General features: G+C 35.9%; 2 protein-coding genes across 2 annotated transcripts; one reads left to right on the forward strand and one right to left on the reverse strand.

Annotated features, from left to right (window-relative positions):
* Positions 1-7592: 7592 nt before the first annotated feature.
* Positions 7593-12928, reverse strand: LOC107192148 (uncharacterized protein CG10915). Its single transcript, XM_015581347.1, has 7 exons — positions 12481-12928; positions 11960-12061; positions 11597-11830; positions 10894-11515; positions 10648-10743; positions 10201-10310; positions 7593-8012 (listed from the first exon to the last, which is right to left on the reverse strand). The coding sequence occupies exons 1-7, from the start codon at positions 12895-12897 to the stop codon at positions 7593-7595; spliced, it is 2001 nt and encodes a 666-aa protein (XP_015436833.1). The 5' UTR covers positions 12898-12928.
* Positions 12929-14133: 1205 nt separating this feature from the next.
* LOC107192149 lies at positions 14134-20386 on the forward strand. The gene is made up of 18 exons (XM_015581349.1): positions 14134-14305; positions 14401-14697; positions 14783-14980; positions 15104-15460; positions 15570-15966; positions 16071-16312; positions 16387-16661; positions 16787-16997; positions 17095-17342; positions 17658-17850; positions 17945-18099; positions 18228-18527; positions 18661-18851; positions 18976-19288; positions 19356-19532; positions 19613-19780; positions 19865-20090; positions 20166-20386. The coding sequence occupies exons 1-18, from the start codon at positions 14134-14136 to the stop codon at positions 20384-20386; spliced, it is 4341 nt and encodes a 1446-aa protein (XP_015436835.1).
* Positions 20387-21121: the final 735 nt, after the last annotated feature.

Genomic DNA, 21121 nt, shown 5'->3' on the forward strand with positions numbered 1-21121 from the left:
TATCTCACTTCTCAGCCAACAAACTCCCCGTGGTCTCAATCCCTCATCGTTCCCACGAACGATCCGCAAGTCTACGTACACACAACAAGCGTGGTACATACTCCGGTTTCGCGAGATCGAACACCAATAAAATATTTAACTGGAACGAATTTAACACCAGAACTACCAAAGCAGTCGAAATGACTGGACAGTACACTTCTATAATGACGATTAAAACGTTACAACAATACAGATCATTTGCAATTTTTATTGTAATATGAAAATGAAAGAATTAGTTGACTTATAAATTTGTGTATTTCCAAAAGGTTGCCACGTTTAACCCTTTTAGTCCCAAATGACGTAGCAGTTACAAAAAAAGTACTTTTTTCTAACGGTCATTCACTGGTATGCAGTCAATTACTGGTTCCTTTACCCTAGAACAATTAACAACTAGCCCGACGTATGGCTACAATAAGACCGAAAAGGTCACAAACCAAAACAGAACAGATACATATTAATCCCCGGTAGTTCTACAGTTAAAATCCGTTCTCGGCCCCCCCACCGCGTGCTCACCACGTCCAAACAACAAACAACGAACATCAATCGACCGGAAATCGATCAGGAAAATCGATCGAGAAACAATCGTTGATACGTACGTGCGTGCGGCCAAGAAATCCGCTCTCGGTCAACTGCTGTCCACTCGCGGAGACTTCCTCCCTTGTTCCTTTACGCCCGTGATTATTTACTTAAAAAATACGACCAAAGAAAGCACACATCGCCCGAGTGTGTAGACCCCCGGTGACGCTCTTTCGGGGGATGTCGGTTGGCTGGTTACACCGTGTGTGTGTCACTGATCCGCCCGTAAAACGTGTGTGTCTCTGCAGGTGGCGAGAGTGGGAAACACGGTTACCGGTGGCACCGGCGCATCAGAGAGACGCGGCGAAACTATAGAGGAGCAAAAGTCCACGTGAAGGGCCCCGTGCCGTGTCGCGTGCGAAACATAGGACGATACTGAGGTGCCGTTCGCCAGGCATGGATACCTCATACCCGCGGCGCAAGGATCTCTCCCCCGTATCCCTCTCTGTCGCGTCGGTCGGTCGGTCGTCTGTCCACGGGGGCCTAGGCTCTGTCTCTCCTATTCCTCTCCCATTCACACGCCACCGGAACAAATCATCCCGTCTCGCTTCTGGCACAACGAGCGCTCACTTCCTCGTTACCCAGACCCGCCGATCCTCCCTCTGATGGCTTTTAACCCGCCCGCACTCCTCTCTTCCACCCCCCCCCTCCAGTAACCCCTTTCGCGCAATACAGCCTAGTGAACCCTAGGTGTATCGGGCGAACCTAGCCCAGCCGAGAGCGCACGCGCTTTACGCGCTGCTTACCTCTTACCATCTTCACACCAACACACTCTCTCACCTTCTGTACCCCACCCCCTCGAAACGTCACTCATGCTTGTTCACTATCTTTCTCTCTTACACGTCTTTTCCTCTTGTCGTTTCAGTCGCAATTTTTCCGCGTAACTCCCTTCTGGTCATCTTCCTTCCACGCGACCCGATGCTATCTCCGACGATGCTTTCTCTTTCTCTTGGTTCACCGTGATACGTTTCCGAGGGAACATCGTACACAAAACGTTCTCCACTTCGATCGTAACACCCGCGATGGATCATCGAGTCGCGCCGAGTACTCCTCCTCCTCTCGCCACCTTTACTCGCGTCTTTTCAACGGTCTCCGCTTTTTTTTTTTCGTTACTTCCGCGCGCTCTTTCCCGCGAGGCGACGTACAGCGGTTCGAAACCGAAATTCAGTAGGTTTTATGCTTATTTAGTATGCTTCTCTTTTTTTGTATGCTTTCTCGCACGCGCACGCTTAGTTAGACTCCTCCGATTGGCCCATCGCCTGAGTTTCCCGCGAATATGAATCCCGTGGCTGCTGTAGTGAATTTCGAAATGTTTCTCCATGAAACTTCGGATTTGATTATTCTTATTAAACGGAGCTTGGAAGAAAGTAAACGGGATACAGCCGTTGCGCAAGACGGAAGCTTCACGAGTGACATGCAAAAGAGGGAAAGGAATTGGGAGGGAATGCGGCAGGAAATTGCCTGGTGGAGAACAGAGTTGGGTATTATTTCAATCATTACTGTTTAATACGTCGTATTGTTTAAATAACAATTATCAAATAATTAAATAATTATTATTTAAGTAATAAAAAGTATTGTGTAGAAGATCGAGAAACATATTTAACACTACCACCGTTTGCTTTGGGAACTGTCTGCACGAGTGCACTGTCGCAACAAATGTTTATTTCTAATTAAACGTTTGTTTAATAAACAACAAATGTTTTTGACGGAGAATATCTTTTTCGTGGAATACTAAAGGAATGATAAAATCAGGTTTCATTAGTTCGTTACGATCTGAAAAAAAACAATACAATTTTTATTTGGATATAAAGTCTACCCAGCTCTGTTCGAAGTCACTCGTACTGTACGAAAGTATGCAAATTGTTAGATTCCAAAAAAAAATAAGTAATAATGACCAAATTCTGTTCGTAATCAAGAAATTAATATATCTTAACATGTTCTTGATCAAAGTTCAAACATGATGCAAGGTACTTATCAGAATGATAATTTTACAGAACTCAATTTGATTTACCGAAACAACATACCGTAGAAAGGCATCACTATGAAAATAAATACTCAAACAGTTAAGATAATAGGACAAAAACAACTGTACTTTCAGAAAGAAAACGAAAGAACATTTCCTTGTTACCATTTTTAATCTGTAACATCAAGGAAACGTCCAAAGTATAGATCAGTAAACACATGATAATAATTATTAATCATTATCAGTAATAATTTAATTACATTAAAATTAATATTCATGCAAAAAAAATTGACAAATCTTGAATAAAAAAACTGCATCGAGCCTAACAAGTTGCACACCCTCGTAACTATCCGCGCTCATTCTAAGTTTAATAGGAACGAACTTACGCAATAATTTTTATCTTTAATATCTTCGTAATAATCTCAAAGTATTCGCGTCGTTCATAAGTTTAAAATAACAATCAATTCGCTCGGATCACGTTAAAACGATAATGTGTACATCTCGCTCCGTTAATGTCCCGTTTTTGTGGTCACTCGGATCCTCCATCTTGGATCGCGCCTGGAGCAATCCCGTGGCGCGAAGAGATCAAGGAGGATTGCGGCGTCTCTTTTTTTTCACACGTCTCGTCTCCACCGTTTGAAATCACGGTCGCGCGTCGGAAACACGAGACAGGAGTAGATGAGATACATGCTTAAATAACTCGATACAATTTTCGTGTACATAAATCCACAGTTTATGAGAACGTAATTCCATCCATTTATAATTTATACAAGAGAAACCGTGTGTGATTCGTATTGTGTTTGTGTATGTAAGTGTGTAATGTCTGACGTGTGTGTGTGTGTGTGTATGTGTGTGTACAAACAAATAATCTTATTCGTGTCCTTGTTACAAACACTACGCTGTGGGAACGAAATTTGCGTACAGGGATTTCGAAAGGTGCGCTGTACCACGGCGAACAAGAGGATTTCTAAGGCCGAAAATTATTCTTTTATCGTACGCGCGCGATCATTGTTCGTGAACATTTTTTTTTTCTGTTGGTAACACGATCCACGGTGATGTAACCACACCTGCGCATTCCGAGTTAATATAAACAGGTCTATGAATTAATAATTAGACGGGGAAAATCTCGCGGTACGGGAAAATAGGGTATCAACGGTTCCTCATCTCCGATCTAGAAATCGCACACGATTCTCCTTGATACAACGCATCTTAGGGGGACCACTGGCCGATTTACTATTCTTAAATATCATCTAAAATCGTATGCATCGACATCGTCACGCGTGACTGGCCCACAAGTTATCGATAAAACTCCCGTCCGCCACGAAAATCATCCCCGTAGTAACGTAGGGTAAATCAACCAGTAATTGACTGAATACCAGTGAATGACCATTAAGCAAAGAAATGTAAATTATAAATTTAAAATTTTTAAATCTTTATAAATGGAGTGTAGTTGCACTTTTAATATGCCATATTTTTAGTTCACCGTATTAAGCAAAACATTAACAACTACAAGTCTTATTAAAAATATTTCAGAAATATGTAGCAGTCATTTACTGGGCTTTCACGCGTTTTGCACATTATAAATAATGTTTCAAAAATTACAATAAGTTTCAAGAAAAATAAATTTACTTGCTATTTCAACAGCTATTTTATTGTTATAAATAAATACATTCAGGTATTAATCTCAAACGTCCATAACTTCAACAATTCGGTCGTTCACTGGTTGGTTTACTCTATCTCATAGAAACGCGTAGAAAATAAGTTCGCTCGCCTGTCGACGTTATACAGACGATCGCGAGAATGGAAATTTTAATTGCTACCTTTACACAGAAGTGTATTGTCGAGGAATACATGTACATATATCTCGAAATGCCTGTTTCTCAGGAACGATCGGTTTTACACAGGTTTTCATTTCTTTATTGTTTCGTGGAACGCAAATCGTGATCGACTGATCTATCCACGGCTTCGCTCGGTCGTACGGATGAATCAGCTCGATGTTTGTAATCAGTATACATATTATAATAATACGTTTTTGTATATACTGGCGATGCACGCAGTCACGTCAGGCAAGGCAGTGATCATAGCATGTAAGTACACATGTTTCTTTTCTTTTGGGGGGGGGGGGGTTATTTCAAGCAGTGCCGGTCCTGGGTATTTGGCTGCACCTGTGCAGACCCACTTTTCACTGCCCCTTATTTTGTTAAAATTAAATTTTGGGAAAATACAAAAAAACTTCTACTTCATATAGGATAAGATAAACAAACAGACCCTAGACAAGTGCTGTTTAGGGTCTGCAACCGAATCCGCTGTTTTCGTAGAAAAATTAACGTGACCTTTTTATATGACGAACCATATCAAATTCTGGTTGTATGTTAAGTTTCTTAGCTTCTGTAACAGCATTACTAATGAACATATTGAAACATTCATCGTTTATTTTTTTTAGCTACTTTTCGGTTTTCAAGCATTTTACTAACAATATCTATCTTTAAAAGTAATCCGTGCCAAATAATTATAGAACATTTAAACTTTATAACAAACATATCAACATGAAGACCGTGAGGGCGACGTTTGGCCGTACACGTGTGGGGCACATGTTTGCCCTCCACCAGGACCGGCCCTGATCTCACGTCGGACGATCAACTTGGGCTCCGAGATAACCGATTCCTAATGGTTATTGAACAGACAACGGATTTATTTACGCAGTTCCCACATTCCTTTATAGATCGATCGAACAGAAGCAGGAGTTCGACACACGAGAACTTATTTCGTTTCATGGATTTCCGTTTATTCGAGAAACGAGATATACAATTTCTAAATCGGGAGAACTTCTCTTATCTTATTGCACTCTATTTATGTTTACGTACACGCTATAAATGCATAAAATCCGCGGTCGAATCGTTGGAATTACGATTACATTCCCTAGCGAGACGTTTTCGATATCTCGTTACTCCAAGCGATCGAATTGTACCTTATACACAATTGTATATATACTCTAACAATGATCGACGAGGGGAGGGGGCGAAAGAAACAAGAGAATAAAGAATGAATCGATACATCGAATGAAACTATACCTCGTAAATTCAACGTTTAAATGTCCCTTTCGCATATCTTTGTCCTACATAAATGTAGTCGGTATATTCGTTTTCCTTTTATTTAACATATTACACGGCCTAGTTCCCTGTGTTCTCGCATAAACATATATTTATTCGTTCGCCTACCCAAGTGTCGATAACGGTTTTATTCCCCGTCCATTTCCATTACGCGTTACAACAATTTCTAATTTATCTAATGACTTCTCTCCCTCGGTTCCTTGTGTTAACGATAATTCGGAAAGGTCGCGGTTTAATAAACTACAGAATCTACAACTGTCTACCTTAAATAGTATCGATTAATCCCGATTTCGATTCGATTTCACGGCTATAGTACAATGTTACAAGCATCGGGTTTCGTGTCGTGTGTTTGTTCGTCGATAACCGCCTGGCCTGATCCACGGGGATCTAGGCCCCCGTGGCTCAGCGAGATCTAGCGATATAGATAAATGATGGTATCCCCTATGCACGCGACACAAAGGATCGGATCGATGAACCGAGCGGTTCGGGGCACGGCTACGTTTCTCTGTTATTTTTTTTTTCGTTGATACAGAAACGTTGTGTATATGGATCCCGGGCGCCGTGCGATTCCAACAGAAGCATTATTGAGTTTTCTTTTCTTTCTCGGTTCACGGTATACGGGATTTAGCCATTTTTTATTTAAACGTAAGTAGTTATGCTTACTGAGTTTCTTTTTCCTACACGTCGTTAAATCAACGTGGCTTTGTCTGAAATCATATATCACGAGCTCTGAATTCCGTTCGTGCACGTTACAGGATATACATAGTTTCGATTCATCAGGCGCCCAAAAAAGATTCCGATCCCCAGTCCACGAAGTCGTCGGTTTCGAATAGCTTCGCACGTTTTAATCGCTCGATATGTTTATTTAATGATAATACAGGCGACAATCAAGATTATTGAACAGTAATAGATTCACGGGGATCGTTTTGGAGAATTATGGATTTAGATTTTTGTTGAAAGAACAAATTTTTCGTATCCCTAATACTGTGCAATTCGCTCCGAGGCAACCTCTTAAACAAAATGGCGGCGACTCTCGGGTCATCAGTTCACCGGTTATCAATAGTATTTATTAGACTTGTTATATTCTTATGTTGTACAAGAGGCACAGCTTCTTCTCACAAGAATGACATTTCAGTAAAAGGCGATCTAAAGCGTTAGTATAGAGCAGGATAATAAAATATGTATTAAACGTGATTTCAGGCATCCGTCCGTGGTACAATTCACCACTGAACAAGCATAGCCAAGAAGAAACTACTCCGTTTTAATAGTTAATAATTCGTGTAAAGAGGAAGACAGCTTCTTGGGAACCTGATGAGTCGTTTGGATCTTATCGACAGAAGGAAATAAACTGTATTATACAGACTCCTCTCGATTATTGTCACGAACTCAGGTCCGCGCCGGGACAATAATCTTATAGATAGAAATGCTTCAGACCCTCGTAAATTGGTTTTTTGCCCGAAGCCCAAGCCTCGACAACAAAGTACAGTAGACTCACGTTAAAGTAGCGCACATTAAAGTAGCGGTAGAAACACTCCAGCTAACACGCATTACACACACAGGTGCGCCTACCCCACTATCGGTCGCTATGTGTAACCAAAGTTCTGATCCAATTGGTGGATCGACCGAACTGCCACGAGATCCTGTGTGCCCATTGGCTCACGTTGAAATAACATTTCCAAGAAAAGACCGCCTCGAGAGCCCCGCTACTTTAACGCGAGTCTACTGTATGCGCTTGATAGGTTCCACGCCCTTCCTCTAGTAGTAGGGATAACACCTGGACAATAATCATGTAGAAGAAGCTAGACGATAATCGAAAGAAGTCTGTATATCAGAACTGAATATACAGAGTAGCATCGACACTTATAAAATCATATTCCATTATCCATTCAAGTTAGATCAGACGATTAAGATATAGCTGATGTTGCGTTACTGACCTCATCCTCGGAGGCTTGAGTAAACGCCGCTATTGCCTGTTGGACTTGCGGTACGGTGGGACCACTGGCAGGATGCGCCGTGGCTTGTTTACCGAGCTTCACGGCGGCGTCCTGTGTCGACTGTGACGACGACTCGGTCCTCCTAAGATAAGCGGCCTCCTTTTTAGGTGGCACCACCGGTTTGTTTGGCGGTACTGGGGGAGGAACTCCGCGGGATATCGGTGGCTTTTTCGACGAGGGCAGCATACCGGATGCTTGAACCGGCGGGCCGGCGGAGCCAACATGAAAACCAAGCTTTCCTGCGGCTGCGGCGGCGGCGGGCGGTATTAGTTTTACCGCGCCTCCAGGATTAACAGGGGCAGGCACAACCACCACGCGCTTGTCTACAGCCTGGGGAATGAATCACACACGAGAACCGATTTAGCCATCGGGCTGTATCCCTTTGGAACACCCGACCGTGGGGTAGGTACACATGTGTTTTTAGAGCTGGCGGTCTAAGGATCAACTAAAAGAGGAAAAGATTACACCAAGAAGACACCGATCCAAAGCGAAACAATAAAAAAGAAATAAAAAAATTAAAAAAAAAACAGAAATGTTCAGGATAGTGGTTATTCAGAGTATATTTTGAGTAAGGGTCACCTTGTTACCATAAGCAATGCCTGATGCCTACTTTCCAATTCTGTTTCTTTTCTTTAGCCCTTTGCACTCGGAATTCCTAATTTTCCATACATTTTGTCCCTTCAGAGGGGACAGTCGAGTGCAAAGGGTTAGAATATATGCTTCAGATGTTGATCCCTGGCGACAGCGAGCAGTTTAAAAACACCGGTTGCGGTGGATCAACGTAATCGTGTGTAATTCGGTAATGTTATTGTTAGACAAGAGCATTGAAATGTAATGTATAGGACTTCTTCGGCGAGCGAAACATACTGACAACAGAGAACTGAATTCGAAGGATGGTAATCTTCTACCATAGAAATTGTACGGTGATCGAAGTTCTTTGTTACGGACAGTACATCACACAGATCGAGAAAAATAATAGATGAGCAACCAAACCATGTAAAGTTAGCAGTAGCGAGTACAAGGGTTGCAATTAGGAGGGCAAGCAGGGAAAATATGTAAATAAGGCTCAAAAAGTGAGTTGCATACAGTTTTTTTAATTAAGGAAATAATCAATGTACATACTAAATGGTAATCTTATGTACAAAATAAGAATAGCGTAATACAATTTAGATTTAAAATCTGATGGTGTACTAACTTATATAAAATAATACGGTGTGATATAGTCGGTACGAACAAAATTTTACAAATAATTAAAAATCTGTGTGTCTGTGTGTGTAATGTACGTGTATAATGCAAATAAAAAGACAGGCTTTTATTTTTACGTAGGTAATGGAAGAACGTCTAATTATAACTATAACTGTACACCATGAAATAGTGGTTTGCTTTATGCACCAGCACTCAGTGTAGTGTATAATTTTTATATAATATGTTATTAATAAACGGCTATTCCAAGTAAAAACATACTATTTTTAAAAATGTGTATCGAATTGGAGACGCATACATACAACGCATCTACAAGATGTGTGCATGCAGCGTAAATGCATTCATATCTATAATTCACTGATCACCTTTACTTTTTGTTTTCAACATCACTTTGCATACTTTACAATTTATGTTCGTATCTTGTATAAAATTGTAGAAAGTATCTACTGATTGTAATGTAAATGTCAATTCTAAATATATACATAGATATACTTTTCCTAGCTTAATAATGGTACTCATTGTTCCTTTTGCATTGTAACAATAAGTACATTCTCAGTGACATACCCATGTGTTAGAAGAAGAAACGAACCAGTTTTACCCCAAAGCAGTTTCAATTTGTTACATCGTTTCATTAAAACTAATAAAGAAAGGCAAATAATGCGCAATACTCGTGTTCTCTAAGAAAAGATAACGACACCTATTTATAATCGTCACTGTTATCATGCAGTAATTATATAATGCCAATATTATATATAACATTCAATTTTCATAAAAGATAAGACTAGAAAATCTTATTATCATAAATAATATACTGTGCTTTAAAATATTACTTGTATGATCACTTCTATGCATATATTATATATTTGTCAAAGATATATAATGGAAGTCCTACATACTTTACATACTCTTCCTGTATTTCATAGATATATAGTAGTAAAATAAATTCTATTATCAACTATGAAAATAGTTATTTGGCGGCAATTTGTGGACTGGAAAATGTGAAAAGGAAAGGTGAGTGAGCGTTTCGTCCTAGGCCTGCTAGTGGACTCGTCAGTAAGGCTACCTAGCAGACCCTGCCTTAAACGCGGGGATATACGATGGTCGGTTAAGGACGTATATGTATATACGAACGAGGAAGGCTTCAGATAGTTGCGGGAAAGGTGTCAACTCGGTAGACCTCTAATGGCGAATGTAGGAGGTAGTGCCGCCACAGTTATAAAAGATAATTTCTCTTATGATAGGTGTATGCAGAAATATGCAATAAATAATATCCTCAAATTAAAGTAGAATGAGAAGGAAAATGAGGATGGTTTACCTGGGTTTCTGATGAAGCCGTAGTCTCTCCGCTAGTAGATGTTATATTGGACGTGTACGTGACTCCACGTAATGCTTGTCCAGGAGTTACTGATCTTGCAATCCCAGTAGCTATAAGAAAAAATATGAAAATATTGTATATCACTTTATAACGAGTAACATAAATGATTTATTCCGTTCAAACAGCATTCGTATGAATTAGCATTAAGTAAAATTTTAGACACCGTAATTTCGATAAGAATAATAGATTCCTATTGCAACTGAATGTATTACAGTATTATAAACAAGAACTCCAAATTACCATTTACCTTTATTTTAACTGTTAGTATTTAATCTGTTATTCCTCTACTGTTTTACGACACGAATATTCTCTTGAAGAGGATATGTTCAAAATATTCTAATCGTTTATATCCTACTTCAACATTAGGGTAAAATGTGTTGTTCTTACTTGGACCGCTGACAGGAACACTAGATACCGTGGCAGTGGGCTGAACAACTTTGCTACTAACCATTGGCGTCCCAGTGCCCAGTACTGTGCCTTTAACTGTATATAATGTGTAATTTTTAAAAAACTGATCTATTTATTAGGTAAATTGGATAGTATAACACTGATATTATTCTTCGTTTACTATGAGTATGTCATACAATAAAATTTAATTATATTAAATATCATAATATAGTAACTATTACATACTTGTTTGTGGAGCACTAGCAGGCCTAACTGTAGGCAGAGCAACTAAGTTAGCTGGCTTGACCGGAGGAGGTGGTGGAGTTGTACCCACTCCTCTTGGAGAACCTCGTGTTTGGGTCTCTTTCAAGACATCTATTTCGTTTCTAAGTTTATCTAATTCTAATTCGAGATCTTTCACTCTTTTCTCTTCTTTTCCTAACGCCTGTCTATATTGCTGCCTTTCCATATCAAACTGTGCAAGTTGTTTCTCTAATTCTGCTTCCATTTGTAGAGACTTCTTACTTTCTTCTTCGAGTCCTTCAGCCATAGAATCTATTCGCACTTTTTCTTCGCTTAATATCTGTGCCAAATCTTCTGATCTTTTTCTTTCTTCTATATACTTCATAATTATCTTTTTACGTTCAGCCAACAAAAGAAGTACTATTTGCTTTTGTCGTGTTTTCTCTTCCTCTAGCGTATCGTTTGCTTTTTTTAAATCTAGTTCCAGTCTTTTTTTGTCTTGCTTCTCTAATTCTAATTCTTTCTTCAATCGTGTTCTCTCTTTTTCTAGTCCATATGTAATATCATCACCTTGGGCAGTATCATGCTCGTGTTTTTGTTTTTCTTCTTCCAATTCCTTGATTACCTAAAATATAGTCACCACAGATAACACAAAGAAAGTATTACCGATAACATAGAGAAACTCGTGAACTTGAAATTAACATACTGCTCTGTGTCTAAGTTCAGCATCCTTAAGAATTTTGGTCATCCTAGACTGCATACGTCTTTGTTGTGTCACAAGTGCTTCTAAACTAGCAACTTGTTGATCTATCTGATTCTGTTCTTGTCCATCAACTGCCATTATACCTCCTACTAATGCTGTATCGCGAACGAATGCAGCATGTGGATCTGAGACTTTACTCAGATATAGAGCGTTTAATACATATTTCAATTTTTCTGACTACAAAATACAATAAAAAAAAATGTGATAAATATATTCACCACATTCTTAATCAGCTATTACACTACTTTAAATTCATTTGCATGAATCTATTGGATAATTATTAATCATTTGCTAAAATTCGTTTACCTTTAATACTGCTACTACAATATCCCTTGCCTGCAATTCTCCTTCCAGTTGTCCCAACAATTTGAATAAATCACTTTTGCTCATTTCCATTTTTGGATTACGCTATATAGAAAATTTAAATAATTACTACAGGGAGACGCATAATTCGGCACACGTGAAATGCATAAATAAAAATGAATTACAGGATATCTTTTAAAGGACAGTTAAATGTTTAAAATTAAAATCTTGTGAATATAGTTAATGAACAAGAGATATCAAACTTGTCGAGCATCTTTAGACAACCATAGGATCATGTTTTCTACTTCAACATAATCCTCCTCATAGAAATTAGAGATGAGAAGATCTTGGAGCTCAACTTGGTTCAGCTCAAATTTAGATTCCATTAGTTTCAGTGTGAAATTTATTGTTCTTAAAAAGGGGATGTTACATATTGGCCTATACCCTGTGTGGACCCAGTATGTGATCTCATCAATAGACGCTAGTTTTTAAAGGACTAATGTTACGAGTTCGTGAACGCGTACTTTCAATGTGTTGGAGGTGTTCTTGTCAAGAACTTCTACATTATTAGGCTGCAGAGTTTGTTGATGCTGCTGCTGTTGCATCGGCGACGGCGACGGAGACGGCGACGACGACGGCGGCGAGTGTTGTTGTTGATTAGGTTGCGAGGATGGTATTGCGGTGTACGATTGCATCTTCGTGGTACAGACCGAGATGGTCGTTGACGATCCAGATGACCCATTCGCCGGTGAAACGGTTGAACTCACGGTCGTAGCATTTTGACCGGGCGATGCCATTTTCGAGGGAAACGAATTATCGGGGAGGATCCTACCCGTGAAAAAGATGTACGATCCCCGGGCCGAAGTATGTATTTTGAAAGTACCCGGATGAAAGTATTCCGCAGTGAAACCCGTTTCAGCCTTCGGTATTAATACTTTCATACGAGCAAGAAAGGCTCCGGCCCCGAGAGCCAGCCTCTGGGACGCGCCACATCGTTTCTCGACTCCTGTTTCCCTTTCCGAACTTACGTAAATCACGCCGAACAAGTTAATCCGGCATTTAACTTTATTCTTGATTATTGACAAATCAACTACAAAGCGTAACTCACAGATAGGAACCTATCACATGAAGGTGCTGCAAACGAGATCATTCATTATCGATTATTTGTTATCGAATATTACGATACCTGAATTCGAGTTCCGACCTCAGGCACAGCGGTAAACTTAAAATATACAATTAAACCGCATCAGACAACCTGCTTATAATATTGATAATTCAGGATTTTCATAATAATTCCATACGAATATATTTCGTTCGCAATAAAATGAAAAAAATTGCTGTGACTTTTGGTAATTTTATGTAAATAAAAGTTATTATATTTCATAAAGGATAAACTTTTATTTAGAACAAATTATCTATATAATTTATAATATTCACTACGTTTTTCTTTCTTAAATTAACTAAACCCTTGATATAATCTTATTTGATTATACTTTTTTTGGTAAAATAATAATGTTCAACATAATCGTATTTTTAAACATGCTATACATTCATTACTGATGACAGAATTTTATTATTTCATTCTTCCAATCGTTTGGAACTCAATAAAGAGTTAGGATATCTTTTATCTCTTCCCACGTTCCCCTATTACCCTATTTTCCTAAAGGTATAGATAACGGGTAACTATTTTAGACAAATTTGGAATCTTATCAGTTTTATCGAGGTGATTGATATATCAATGAAAATTTCGGAGGTAGATGACGCATAAAGTATGAGACACCGGTAGAGAATTTATGTTTCAATATGTCACGCACGGAAAAATCAAATAATTTAAATTCTTTAGTATTCAACGATTCGGCAAATTGTAAAAATGACTTTTCTGAACTGGAAGATGGATTTACAGCAATATCTGAACAATCGTAAATATATTTAATTAATCAATAATTATTTACATTCATTTTTTTTTTTAATTAATGAAATGTATACAAAAAATTACAATTTCTTAGTAGGTATTAATATTTCGAAAACATATCACTTGTTAAAATTAATAATTTAATTCATAATTCAAAGATTATTTGTGTATATTCATATTTGTCCTGCTTGTTTTTAGTGTCAAAAAAGAAGTCTTACCATGGGATGCATTTAAACATTTCCCATTAAAAGGAAAAAATGCATCAATGCAGAATAATAAGTGGATAAATTATTTCATGTGTATTGTTAAACTGCTTATGTATGGTATTATTTTCTGTATTGTTCTCTGTTGTGGTTTAATTGCTAAATGTACAGTTCTCTTTGCAATCTCACAGCTTGATGAAGAACAGTCTGTACAGTTCTGTGATTATTACGAAGGTATTCTTTAAGTACTGTTCATATATAATTACAGATACTTATATAAGATAATTAATGTTTTATAAATGATGTTATAATGATTACTAACATCTTAGATATTGACGAAAAATTGAATGCAAAGATTTCCAAAGAGGGTAGAACAATTTGGACATGGTACATCATCTTCATGTTTCTTATACCCGAATGTTTTGTATTCTTGCAATCGATATGGTATTATATTTTTAAAAACAAAGAGAACACGCCCGGAAAACGAAGTATAGCAGTTCTTCTTATTCTGGAAACTCTTCATCCAATTGGTTTAGCACTTTTAGTCTTCTACTGTCTTCCAAAGATCAACTCTGTGGATGCTGCAGCAATGTCTAGTTGTTTATTTTTCATTCCTGTTTTAATAAGTAAGTAAATTTTTCTAATTCTCTAACAAGTCAGAAAAAATTCACCTGCCCTAAATTGTAAACAACATGAATCCTTTTATTATAGATTCACTCTCTCAACGCCAGGAGTATATACCTATATTGTGCAATTTTTTGGCATTAATTGCCCAAGGATCTGGAGTGATCATGCATTCCTTTGTACATTATGATATGCATGATACTATAATATGGATCCTTCCTGTATCACTTTTATTATCTTCCTGTCGTTGGTGGCTAAATTATGTCTCTCATCATAGTTACTGCGGTAAGAAGTTTATAATTTTCAGCTGTTTACTATTTAATGCGTACTTAAAAAATGTTCAGATGTAGATAAATATTTGTATGCATATCCATACTGTCCAATTACTACAAGTTGTTTCTCAAACAGGTTTCATTAGGTTTTTAGCATCAGTAAAAGAGGATCTAACTAATGGTCGTTATTTATTACAAGGATGTATAGCACTCTGGAGAAGCTTATTCTTTGTTTTAAGTGCTGCTGTAATTTCAATTTTTAATGGAATTCAGTTTGGGGAATTTTTTGAATTTCTGTGGAAAAGTCAATACAATGTTGAATTAGTTCCAGTTTCAAATTCCACTGCTTTTGAAAATCAACTAGAAACAAGTTACTACTTCGGTGACACAGTATTTCAACAAGAGGATATTTATGCTTTCACTATAAACACTTTTTCATCTTTGAACACCTTTATAGTACACATTTTCTGTACTTTCCTGATGTATCAAATAGGTGAGTAGAAAACCTTACAATAATCATAAGACAGAAACAACAAAAAATACTTAGAAAAATTAGTTCCAATAATCTTATTGTCTATAATTTTCTTTCAATATCATTCCAGTAATATTCGCATATAAAACACAGATGCACAAGTTTGGTGTTGCTCTGCCACTAAGTTTAATTACCCCAGGATCAATATTTTTAATAATAATGCTTTGCAATATGAAAAATAAGGATTCATGTGCCTTTCATGATATAATACCAGATTTTCTATATTTTAAAAATCCTAAATACAACAATATAAACGATTTCATTGTAAGTTGGCGTGTTTGGTGCTGGATAATATGGTGGTCGTCACATAGTTGGATAACAATACAATTATGGTTTGGTCAGAGGGAAAGACTAGCTTCTGTGGAGAAAATTTTCTATAATTCAACTTTTGATTCTCTCGTGATTGATCAGTTCATAGGATTAAATAAAAGAAGGTATGAAACCTACAATATCATTGAAGAGGAAGAGTTTATAGCTTCAAATACACAGTTTGAGGTACTTTTTTCATTCATCTGCTGTAAATTATATTTTTTATGATAATTATTGCATTCAAAATTCCTTCCCAGACTAGTAACTTAGAAGAAATGGAAAGAGCAAGTAGCGCTCACTCAGTATTTTCGGAAGAAAATATCAATAATAAGAAAAACGCTTGTGTTACTCAAATTTATGCATGTGCTACTATGTGGCACGAAACAAAAGAAGAAATGATGGAATTAATTGGAAGTATATTACGATTAGATAAAGATCAGTGTGCTATGAAAGCTACACAAGACTACTATAACATTTCTATTAACGATTATTATGAACTTGAAAGTAAATATAGTTTCTAACTAAAGTAAAATAAAATTCTTAAATTATCGAATGAAAGTAATTTAATTTTATCTTAGCTCATATCTTTTTCGATGATGCCTTTTGCTGTATGCATGGTTGTACTGGACCATGTAATCACGATGAAAATGAAATTCAAATAAATCAATATGTAGCTACATTTTTGGAAACAATGCAAGAAAGTGTGGAAAATCTTGGTATCCATTCATTATCTCCTATTAAATATCCAACACCCTACGGTGGTCAGTTAATCTGGAATTTACCTGGGAAGACACGTTTAACAGTGCACTTTAAAGATAAACATAAAATCAGACACCGAAAAAGATGGAGCCAGGTATGTTTGATGTAATTAACATTAAACAATAGAAAAAGTTATATTTTAGCGAATTTCAACGATCTTTTTATTATTTAAATTACCTACAACGATTTTTATCTCATGTTAATATTAAGATATGTTAGGTCATGTACATGTATTACCTCCTTGGCTATCGTTTAATGGGTTCCTCGATGGATATTGATCGCAAAGAATTCATAGCAGAAAACACTTACATTTTAACACTAGATGGTGATGTTGATTTTCAACCAACAACAGTTAAAGTGCTAGTAGATTTAATGAAGAGAGATAAAGAATTAGGTGGAGCTTGCGGGCGAATACATCCAATAGGAAAAGGTATTTCTATAGTCCACAGAAGTATGATGTATAAAACATTACTCTTATATCGCCAATTAGTTACTAAACATGAATAAAATAAAATATCTTTACGCAGGTCCAATTATTTGGTTCCAAAAATTTGAATATGCATTAGGGCATTGGCTTCAAAAATCAACAGAACACATTACAGGCTCTGTCCTTTGCAGTCCTGGCTGCTTTTCTCTTTTTAGAGCAAAAGCTTTAATGCAACATAATGTCATAGCAAAGTATGCAACTAAATCGACTGAACCCAGACATTATATTCAGCGCGATCAAGGAGAAGATCGATGGCTCTGCACACTGCTCTTACAAGCTGGTTGTAGAGTAAGATGATAATAAACTATAACATTGAAAGACCGTTATTATACAGAGTGTATGAACATTCGTGATACAAGCGAGAACAGGATGATTCCTCATATAAAAATAAGACCGAAGTCTAGAATAAAATTTTTTGCAGCATGAATACACGGGTAATCGATGAAATTAAACGTTTTTTTTTTAAATTTATTTTACAATTTTTGCACGAGCAATCACTTTGTTCTCGCTTGTACTACGACTTTTTCCGTGCCCCGTATAATATTACTTCGATTTCAATTTATGTATTTTAATTTTTAACTTTTATTTATATTATTCATTTAGGTAGAATATTGTGCAGCTGGCGATGCTTATACACATGCTCCAGAAACATTCAAAGATTTTTATATTCAACGTCGTCGATGGATCCCATCAACTATAGCTAATATTTTCGATTTATTGAATACCTCAAAGGAAACTAGAAAAGTAAACAATGCCGTCTCATGGATGTATATCGCATATCAGTGGATATTGACAGGTAATTCGCTACATATAATTAATAATAATTAGTGTGCAAACAGTAGTAAAATGCATTCCATTTCTACATATAAACATTAAATGTTATATTGCAGGTAGTACTATTATTGGACCATCTTTCATCTATTTAATGATGGCTGGTGCACTTGTCACCTGTTTCCAAATAGATAACTGGGCAAGTTTTTGCTATAATCTAATTCCAATAGTCATTTTCCTTGTAGTATGTTTCTTCTGTGAAGAACGTATTCAGGTAATTGTTTGAATAAATGTATTAATGTAAGATGTACATTCAACTGGTTTAACAATAATATAGAACACACGATTAATGTAAAATTGAAACTTTTTTGTGAACTATAACAATATATTGATATTTTACAGCTTATAGTGGCTGAGTTTATCACTGTTATATATGCTTTGGTAATGATAATAGTATTAGTTGGAATAATATTGCAAGTCTCAAAAGAAGGATATCTTGCACCCAACACTCTTCTTTTCTTTATTGTAATCAGCCAATTTGTGCTAACAGGTGTAATGCACCCACAAGAGATATCATGCTTGAATAATGGAATCATTTATTACATTACTGTACCGTCAATGTACATGTTGCTCATTATTTATTCCATATTTAATGTCCATAATGTTACATGGGGTACCAGAGAGTCTAAGCAACAGATAAAGGTACAGTTCCATAAAACTACATTGTTTACGCATGAAAGACACGAGAGAAGCATTAAAAAAAAATTTGCTATATAAAATTGATTACATAAGCATTAATTAAATTACTGAAGCATTATAATTTTGATTATTACAGGCACAAGAACAAACTAATAAATTACAATCCGAGGATAACCAAACATCTAGAAATGACTGGAAAAAGTTTTCGTTGATCAATTTTTTCAAATATGTGTTCTGTACATGCAATTCAGAAAAGGAAGAAGAGTACTTGCAGTCTATTTATAGGTCGATAAATGAAATTAATGTTCGCTTAGAAAAAATGGAAAGGTAAATCAATACAAAACTATAGATATAATCTAAAAAAAAAAATGGCATACTACAATTTTTACTCTTACAGAGATTAATTTTATAATGAATTTGTTAATCTTAAATTAATGTATAATAATTTTAGGATTGGCAATACATCAAATGATAGTATAGAAGGAAGAAATAATAATGAAACTAACATGTATGATTCAGAAACTGAATTGCAAGGTATTAAAAATGAATTATACACAGACGAATATTCAGCAACAGAAAGTTCAGTTCGATCATCTACTACTCTTTGCGGAGGATATTCCAATTATTTAGTAAGTCCTAAGTGGCTTCAAAGTGAACATATAAAAAATGGGAAGGTAGATTTCCTATCTACATCAGAAGAAGAATTCTGGAAGCAACTAATTGAAAAATATTTACATCCCATTGATAATGATGCAGAAGAACAAGTATGATTCCTTAGACAATCAGTTGTTAAGATTGGAAAGATATAAAAATATTACATGTTTTTTGCAGCAAAGAATTGCAAAGGATTTGATAAATATACGGAACGAGTACCTTCTAAAATTTTTTATGATAAATACCTTGTTTGTAGTTGCAATTTTTTTGTTACAAATTAATAAGGACATTTTACACCTCCAATGGCCTTTTGCTGTTACATATAATATAACTTTCGACGAAATACGAGAAGAAGTAAGTTTTATTCTCGCAATACAGGACAACATTATAATTTAAGAAGTCATGAAAATTAATGTAACTCCATTTTTTTCCAGGTGCAGATCACAAAGAAGTACATGCATTTGGAACCAATAGGGGGCCTCTTCATTGTTGCATTTGTTGTGATTTTGTTTATTCAATTTTTAGCAATGTTGGTTCACAGATTCAATACATTTGCTCACATCATTGCTCATGTGAAATTAAGTCAACTTTTCAATTGCAAAGTAATATAGTATAAAATTGATTTTACTATTCCATAATAAAACTTAGATAAGACTTACATTCCATAATTGTTGGTAAATCCAAAGGTTTCAGATGATTTAATTACCGATAACCATGTGAAAAACATAGTCGAGGGACTCCAAAATGCAGTAGAAAAAGAAACAATATATAATACAACAAATACTACAATGCCTTATTCACGAACAAGGAAGAATATTCGAGAAATAATAGAAGACAATCAAAATTTGCCAAAGATGTCTACTAATTTTGAAGTGCTTTTCCATAGAAAACTAAGAGAATCTGACACATCAGGTATTTAATTTTAGTTCATTATTATCTTTTATCTATTGTACATTTCTCAATTTCTATTCTATGCCATTGCCTTAGGTTTCTCCAAGGTACTATCTTCAAATATATCAAAGAATGCAATAGAAGCATTAGAAAATCATCGTTCTAAAATTATAGTAGAACATAAGAAACGACAATCTCATCGCAGTATGTATAGTGAAAATGATGAAAGATCAAGTTTTTATGAGGAAAACAAAGATAAAAAAGTAGAAACTCATGAGTACGATAATCCAGAATTTGTAAATAAGAAAGAAGAATAAGATTCACACATAATGTGTTCAATGGCCTTACTTATGTAGTTGCTATAATCAAGTTGAACTCTACATTAAAAACATTTACATGGAAAGTTTATCAAATGTTTGGCAGACTTTTTAATAAGATTTTGCACAATAATACAGCTTAGATTTCTGACAACAGGAGTATTTGTTTCAGCCATATATAGCCATTAGTTTGAGATATTTAATGTTAAAGTTTCGGTCCATCTTTATCTGCTAAAAGATAAATGCCTTTCACAATTAAAAGCATAGCATGGTAGATAAGGTATTTGTCTATTAAACTGATGGTCTTTTTTTGCATGAGTTCCAGACCCTTTGGATTAACATTACATATGCTCATTTTTTTACACATTAATAGTCATGTACAATTGAAACAAATATTGCTGGCTTTAGATTTATCAGCTCTATCACTGTACAAAACCTCATTAAAAAGTCAGTTTAATACATGGGGAAGTTTTCTTCTTAGTATGAGTTATTAATCCCTTAAGAAGTTATAAATGATCGTTGAAACACACAACTTTATAAATCATTTTTTAACATAATTCTGTGTATGACTTTATTCATAAATTTGTTATTATAGTAATTTTAAAAATCTATCACACTAATTATATTTGATTTAATATGTAACTTAAATAAGTAGTAGTTTTTCATAAATCAATTCGTTTACATTTTTCTAACCCATTTCAAACTACCATTTCGTGCAGTGATATGAAACAACTG

This window comes from Dufourea novaeangliae, unplaced genomic scaffold, assembly GCF_001272555.1.
Source record: "Dufourea novaeangliae isolate 0120121106 unplaced genomic scaffold, ASM127255v1 scaffold322, whole genome shotgun sequence".
In the NCBI taxonomy this organism is placed as follows: Eukaryota; Metazoa; Arthropoda; class Insecta; order Hymenoptera; family Halictidae; genus Dufourea; species Dufourea novaeangliae.

Bases quoted from the DNA above. Each gene is read 5' to 3' on its own strand.
- LOC107192148 (XM_015581347.1), bottom strand. From the start codon at position 12,897: ATGAAAGTATTAATACCGAAGGCTGAAACGGGTTTCACTGCGGAATAC. The intron at 11,516-11,596 runs GTATGTTAATTT...ACTATATTTTAG, and splicing joins CTGAACTTAGACACAGAGCA to GTAATCAAGGAATTGGAAGA. The intron at 10,311-10,647 runs GTAAGAACAACA...TTTTTCTTATAG, and splicing joins TGTTCCTGTCAGCGGTCCAA to CTACTGGGATTGCAAGATCA.
- LOC107192149 (XM_015581349.1), top strand. From the start codon at position 14,134: ATGCAGAATAATAAGTGGATAAATTATTTCATGTGTATTGTTAAACTG. The intron at 16,662-16,786 runs GTATGTTTGATG...AAGATATGTTAG, and splicing joins ACCGAAAAAGATGGAGCCAG to GTCATGTACATGTATTACCT. The intron at 19,781-19,864 runs GTAATATAGTAT...GTAAATCCAAAG, and splicing joins GTCAACTTTTCAATTGCAAA to GTTTCAGATGATTTAATTAC.